The following is a 7,683-nucleotide window of genomic DNA, read 5'->3' on the forward strand; positions in this document are numbered from 1 at the left end:
CTGAAAAACAAACTAGGGTGAACACTGATATTTCTGCAAATCCAAACATAGCTAGCTAGCTACTAACACATTTCTGTAAAGCTTTTCTTCTCACGCCCACTCTCTCCGAAGTTATGAATAGCTAGCCATCAATGCTTTTGCTAAACTACTAGGAATACAAAAGCTAGTAGTACAAAAATAGTACAGCACAAAAAAAAGTAGTGGCTAATTACGGTGTATAAAATGACATTTAGCTATAACAGCAAACCAACTCCCATCACTAGCCCAGTCAGTTGGGGTGTTTCACACCTCACGTGCACATTGTTTAACTTTGAAAAGAGTACATTAGCATGAACAAATATACAATCTCTGGTATGAGCATGCTGCATAGTAACCTAACCAGCTGCTAGCTTCCGGAAGTTCAAGACAAGGCAACACGTCTGTGAATCTATCAAACAAACACCAAACGCAGGTCAGCACTGCAGGACGCATAAACTGGCTAAGCTTGTTTGTGTAAATTGGTGGTGAAAAGTTGCCACAGTTTGTTAACTAGCCATCTACCTAAGCTAGCAACTGTCATTAACTTACACCACAACATATTGCTATGCCTTCAACTCGAAGTAGTCGTGATGGGTAGCTATTAAAGTTAACTACATAGCTAAATAAGCGTTCAAAAATAATGCATCCAAATAATGCGGAAGATTAACTACTAATGTATGTTTTATAATATATCTTTGATAACGAATTTTAAAATAGTATTATAAAATATTATTAGAATTTTATCATGTTATAATATTATATTATTAGAATTTAAAATAACAAAACAAAACCGCTGGTTACAAAAACGTCATGGGATGCAATTTGCACGGGGTCTGACTAATCCCTAAAACGAAAACGTAATGTCCCATCATATAACATTGAGTCTGGTGTGCAAATTTAACATGAATACATTTCCCTAATGATCAGAAGCGCTCAATATTTGTCTTTGAATGGAAAACGTTCGTTAGTAAGTTCCATAAACGGGACGTTTCAATCGATTCACAGCAATTACACTGACCCTATTCGTTACGTTTGCGAGTTAGCTGATACCAGTTTCTAAAGTTAGATATACAAATAGGCACATTTCACTCATGGGCTAACTAGATAGTTGTTTACGTAGTATTTTGCTGCCGTGTAGTTAAGTAGTGAGCAATGTTCAAGCTACAAGATCAGCAAAGATTACCTGGCTAACACAGCAGAACACGTAGGTAAGGAACAAACTAAGCGAAACAAAGCGCGGCCTCGGGATGCCTAGAGGAAGAAACCTCGGTGTTTCCTATTGCATATAAAGGGGAAATACGTTGTCAACCCCAATTACCAGAAGCCACCAATATATGAAAGTGGCACTTCAAACAATATGTCACAGAATAAACGCTTTTTTTTGTTATACAAAGACGATGTACTCAGCTCGGTAAGACGTTGAAATAATTACCTCTTTCTTGGTTGTTCCTTTCCGGCTGGACCGGGCGCGGCCTCGACAATCGCTTGGGTCTTCTGTTGGTAGCTCTGACGGAGTTCATTTGGGGTGTTTATAATTAAGGAAAATTCGAACTCTCTCACTACAGTAGGAACGACGTTGAGGACGCAATCTAAAATGCGTTTTTCTTAAACATTGCCTTATTGATCTTAAAATATACCTTTCTTGTAGCTTTAAAAAAATATATATATTTTGCGTTGTCCGTGTACCTCGGAGCCATCAGATTTGCGTGTTCAAATCGGAAATCCACTCATATCCCGTGTTTCGTTTGTGGAGTTAGAATTGGCTCATTTTCCGATTTCTGCCGATGTTGGGGAATCAAATATCAGTTGGGGAAAAAAAGAGAAACATGTTTTCAATCTGCACCCCAAAAACGAAGAATGGCTTGATTTTCTTTGTTTTACAAAATCAAGTAACAGTAATAGAAAGACAAGAAAATAGACTTTATCCTGTTTTCGTATTTTCTATGCTGGTGAAGGGCGGTACTAGCTTCCAATGTGGGCCCGCCCACAACACTTTCATTGGCCAAAACTTCACTCAAGAGCAAGTCATGCTGTCACACAACCTATTTTCATGTATTTATTTATAGAGCACATTTTCGTACAGAAACTGCAGCTCAAAGTGCTGTACATAAAAATCAAGAAAACAAAAAAAAAGAAACAATAATACAATAGAAGAAAAATAGGAAAACAATAAATAAACAGCAGTAGCCTATACTGTAGGCTGGTAGCCTGGAGGTTAAAGAGGCCGGCCAGCAATCAGAAGGTTGCTGGTTCAATCCCTGCTCCAGGAGGTATCTGGTGACTGGAGGATTGCTGGCATCATATCCAGGTCCCTACCACTGCCGTTGTGCCCTTGAGCAAGGCACTTAACCCCGAATTGCTCCAGGGGCGCTGACCCTGTGCCCAGAGCCCAGCGCTCTGTTCTCCCTGGGGGGGTATGCACGTGTGTTGTCTCGGGGGGGGGGGTGTGTGCAAAAAGACCCATTCCAACAATTGATGTGAATTGATTGCATGGCAAATAAACAGTCTTTCTTTCTTTCTGTATGTTAAACAGATACAAACAATGGTAATAGATAATTGAAGCACTATTCAAGTAAAACCTAAGCAAAACAGACCAAGAGTGAAATAGAAAGATAAAAACAATAGTACATGCTAGGATAGTACAAATAATGGTAATAGATAATAAAATTGAATTCTATTCTATTCGATTCACATTTGTATAGTCCTTAATCACTGTTACAGTCTAAAAGGGTTTCATAATGTCCAAATATGAAATACAATAAGTGTTGGCACACGACTCCCCCCAACCTTAGACCCTTGTAGAGGACAAGAAAAAACTCCCACATAAAACCTTACAGGATTTTCTTTTTTAAAAATGGAAGAAACATTGGGAGGGGCTACTCAGAGAGGGATCCCCCTACCAGGACAGTCAGGTGTGCAATAGATGTCGAGTTTGGGCAGGCAGAAAGTACAAAATACAAATTGTCATGATGAGTGTGGGACATCCCCATCTGATGTGACGTCACAGCAGACAGCAACTCAGAGAGATAGAGAGAGAGATATCATATAAAAGGGAAATACGTTGTCAGGCCCAATTACCAAAAGCCACCAATATATGAAAGTGACACTTCAGTGGACGGGAGCAGATATGGCGGAAGGAAGATGTCCATCAGCAGAAATCCGAGCTGGGGTAAGCTAACTAGTCTGGCCTCACTCCAAGAAGAAGAAGAAGAAGAGACGGAGCCATAAAAGCACTATCAGGAAAAATAAATAGACGGCAGAACAAGCTAACTGAAGGCAAGTTTAAATAAGTGTGTTTTGAGAAGTTTCTTAAAAGTGTTAAGAGTTTCTACCTCTCTGATATTGCCTGGTAGGGCGTTCCAAAGCTTAGGGGCATAGCAGCTAAAAGTCGCCTCACCGCTTCTCTTACGGTTTGCTTTTGGAATCACAAAGAGAGAAGCAGTGGATGACCTAAGGGTTCAGTCACCCAAGTATCTTGGTGCTAAACCTTTTACTGTTTTGAAAATCAGAAGAAGAACCTTAAAATCTATTCTAAAAACACAGGTAGCCAGTGTAGTGTACGGAGTGCTGGGCCACTCAAGGACATACAGAGACTTGTCCCGAAGCCACTCCTGTGTTGTCTTGGCTGTGTGTTTAGGGTCTTTGTCCTGTTGCGAACCTTTGCCCCGGTCTGAGAACCTGCTCCAGAGGGCTCAGGACTTCATCAAGGATCTCTCTGTACCTTGCTCCGTTGATCTTTCCCTTGATCCTGACTAGTCTCCCAGTCCCTGCCACTGAAAAACATCCCCACAGCATGATGCTGCCACCACCATGCTTTACTGTAGGGATGGTATTGGCCAGGTGATGAGCAGCGCCTGGTTTCCTCCAGACGTGACGCTTGGCATTCAGGCCAAAGAGTTCAATCTTGGTTTCATCAGACCAGATAATCTTGTTTCTCATGGTCTGAGAGTCCTTTACGTGCAAACTCCAAGCAGGCTGTCATGTGCTTTTTACTGGAGGAGTGGCTTCCATCTGGCCACTCTACCACAAAGGCCTAATTGGTGGAGTGTTGCAGAGATGGGAGAACCTTCCAGATGGACAACCATCTCCACAGAGGAACTCTGGAGCTCTGTCAGAGTGACCATTGGGTTCGTGGTCACCTCCCTGATGATGGCCCTTCTCCCTCTATTGCTCAGTTTGGCCAGGCGGCCAACTCTAGGAAGAGTCTTGGTGGTTCCAAACTCCATTTAAGAATGATGGAGGCTACTGTGTTCTTGGGGACCTTCAATACTGCAGAATTTTTTTGCACCCTTGCCCAGATCTGTGCCTCGACACAATCCTGGCTCGGAGGTCTATGGACAATTCCTTCGACCTCATGGCCTGATTTTTGCTCTGACATGCACTGTCAACTGTGGGACCTTATATAGACAGGCGTGTGCTGTTCCAAATCATGTCCAATCAATTGAATTTACCACAGGTGGACTCCAATCAAGTCGTAGAAACATCTCAAGGATGATCAATGGAAACAGGATGCACCTGAGCTCAATTTTGAGTGTCATATCAAAGGGTCTGAATACTTATGTAAAGGTGATAACAGTTTTTTATTTTTAACAAATTAGCAACAATTTCTAAAAACCTGTTTTTGCTTTGTCATTATGGGGTATTGTGTGTAGATTGATGAGGAAAAAAAAATATTTAATCAATTTCAGAATAAGGCTGTAACATAACAAAATGTGGAAAAAGTGAAAGGGTCTCAATACTTTCCAAATGCACTGTACAAAGAGAACAGTAAAGGCCCAAGAATAGATCCTTGAGGGACCCCGCAGGTAACACCAACTGTGTCTGACACAGCGTCTCCTAGTGCAACAACAAAGTCTCTCCCAGCAAGGTAAGATTTAAACCGTACTGGTCCCGAAAGACCCACCCAATGTTCCAGACGGTGCACCAAAATGTTGTGATCTGCTGTATCAAACGCAGCACTCAAATCCAGTAAAACTAGAACAGCAACACCACCACTATCAATGGTCACCCGAAGGTCATTTACAACCTTTACCAGAGCAGTCTCTGTGCTATGGTTAGATCGGAAGCCTGACTGGTATGTCTCAAGGGTGTTGTGTCTAACCAGGAATTGATTCAGTTGTCTAAAAACTAATATAGCTGTCTAAATGCCTCTTTTTCAGTGTTGGTCTCTCTCCGTGTCGACTTGCTCAAATAAATCCATAACAGCATCAATTCGTCTGTATTGATCATCTAAATCTGTAGTTAACTTGGCCTGAGAAATTTGTGAACGAATAATAACGCCTACTAACGCCTAATATAGAAATAGAATAGAAAATAGAAAGAATCAGTGCATAATTGCATGCCTTTCAAAACTATGTTTAGGCTTCAGATAATTCATGTTAGAGTAAAAATGCATCTAAGTGCATAATCTCACAGCCATGCCACTTTTTAAATCAGTTTTCCTCCATAAAATACCATGCAAGGCTAATTACAGTGCGGTTTTACGAAAGCCCCTTCTTTGGTGTTATGCGGTACTCCCTTCAGGAGGGTCACACCATTTCTCCTTGGCCTATTAACGCATCTGTCAAAGGTGATTCTCATATGACACTGTCATTGTTTCCCTATTTAACTGGTTCTGTGCACAAACAAGTATTGCATCAAAGCCAAATCCAACTGAATAGTGTATAAAATAAAAACAAGTATTTAAAAATATATAGCCTAAAATGTAAACATTACTGACATTAGATCAAACTATTCAAGTATAATGGTTTTAGTATGCCACTAAATACTGACATTACATCAAACCATGAAAACAACATAAACACCATTCAAGTATAATGGTTTTAGTATGCCATTAAATGGCATTCTTCAAGCATGCCTGACTTTTATGGGACATGCTATCTTATTTTGTCCTGTCCATATCCACACTAGCTAGTGGCAAGCTAGTAGCGATCTTGCTGCTTAGAAACATAAGGTGAATAGCTACTTACAATGCGTTGCATTTACAAAAAAAATAATTTGATAGCACTTTGTCGCTCAATTGTGAGCGATGAGGTTGCATCATCACCCCGCCATGGCTGAACACACGTTCAACAGGTGCACTTGGTGCAGGGACTGCCATAACTCTTACCGCCACCTTGAACAAAGAGGGGAGGGTGTGCCTGTTCATGGCCCAAAACTGAAGGCAGCTCTGTCCATCACAAATGTCCAAATAGTGGTTCAGCTGAATTTGGGGACTGGAACTTCTTGAATCTCTCCTCTGTTTCTTGCGATATGCTGAGAACAGCCCAGACTGACTCTCTGGCTCTGCCATTGTCATTTGGTCCTGCTCATCGGTGGTTGGGGTGGTCTTGCACGCCTCTTTAAGAATCAAGTCTGATAAACACAAGCAAAAACAATAGTCACAAAATGCACTAAGGTGTTGAATACTGCATACTAACAGTCATAACACATAACTGGTTAAGATCAAAAGTCACTTTGGTATGGATGTACTCTTCATATCTGTAACCAGTAAACAGAAGAGCGAGAAAAAATGATTTAGCCCACATTATGATCTTCATTGCATAGTTAATCCTTAGAAATCAAGTTTAGACCCATGAATACAAGAATCAAATTACATTAATATTAACCCTGGAACTATTTAATACAAAAAAAAAAGTAAAGTCCTTTCGAGTCATCTGTCTCAAGTCAAGTCTTAAGTCATGAATCAAATTTGCGACTCGATTCAAGTCATGTGACTCGAGTCCCCCACCTCTGCCATTTGAATATAATGTTTCTCAGTTGATTCCACGCATTTCTGTATATGGACACTTAGCGCTCACAAAGCAAAGAGCGCAGTTTGTGACATTAATTTTCTGCTCTGGCACAGAACGTACAGTATTTCAGATAATTGAAATTATAATTTTCATGAATCAGTCAAAATAGTTTACATGCCACGTGCAATGACGAGAATGAAACAAATAAAGAGATCTGATCATGAGAGCGTTGCATATATTTGTCAAAATGTTAATCTGATCACCCTCGCATTTTGGCTATTTGTCCAGAGCATGTTTTCAGAACATGTCTTCCCCCCCCCCTCTCTACACATCGAAAAGGTTGCCCATCAACTGTTAAACATGACAGCTTTTTTTGGCCGCGTGTGACATTCCAAATATCAACACGTACTGTATTAAATACAGGTTGGGCTCGTGGTGAGCGCAAGGACTCGTTGATCCAGTCCGAGCAAGACCCTACAGTACGTCAACGCGCACCACGACACAAAGTGATCGCATATACAGTGGTGAGAAAGAGCAACGTAATGCGAGACGGAGTAAGGTTAACACCTCAGCAACTGATATTTCTGATAGGCCGCGTGCAGCATTCCAAACATCAACACAAATACAAGAGTGTTAGACATGCTCACTCTGCTCAATACATTTACATTTTTTACATTTAGCAGACGCCTTTATCCAAAGCGACTTACAACAAGTACATTTGTCTAAAATAAGTTAATCATCTATACATCAGTCATCATAAGAAAAATCTATGCTAGGACCAGGGGCCATTGGCAGTCACAATGTTAGAAGAAGGAAGGATTACTTTTTTCTTTTTCAACCGAGGTGGAATAACGGAGTGATCGGGCAGGAGCTTGGGGGCTGACCATTGCTTGCAAGTAGGAAGGCGCTGTTCCCTGAGCACCAGGGACTT

The 7,683-nt window shown here is 41.0% G+C and overlaps 1 protein-coding gene across 8 annotated transcripts in view; it reads right to left on the reverse strand.

The window, feature by feature from the left end:
• The window catches only part of LOC310823572 (F-box only protein 11-like), a 274,469-nt gene extending 272,499 nt beyond the window's left edge, over positions 1-1,970 (reverse strand). For all 8 annotated transcript variants that reach the window (XR_014554953.1, XM_083696454.1, XM_083696453.1 and 5 more), the window contains exon 1: positions 1,451-1,970. Coding sequence is in view for 2 of the 8 variants with exons in the window: in XM_083696453.1 (XP_083552579.1) it covers positions 1,451-1,538 (88 nt within the window). In the remaining 6 variants the exon portion in view is untranslated. The remainder of the gene's footprint in view (positions 1-1,450) is intronic.
• Positions 1,971-7,683: the final 5,713 nt, after the last annotated feature.

The sequence above is a fragment of the Argentina silus genome, assembly GCF_951799395.1.
Source record: "Argentina silus genome assembly, chromosome: Y".
Taxonomy (NCBI): Eukaryota; Metazoa; Chordata; class Actinopteri; order Argentiniformes; family Argentinidae; genus Argentina; species Argentina silus.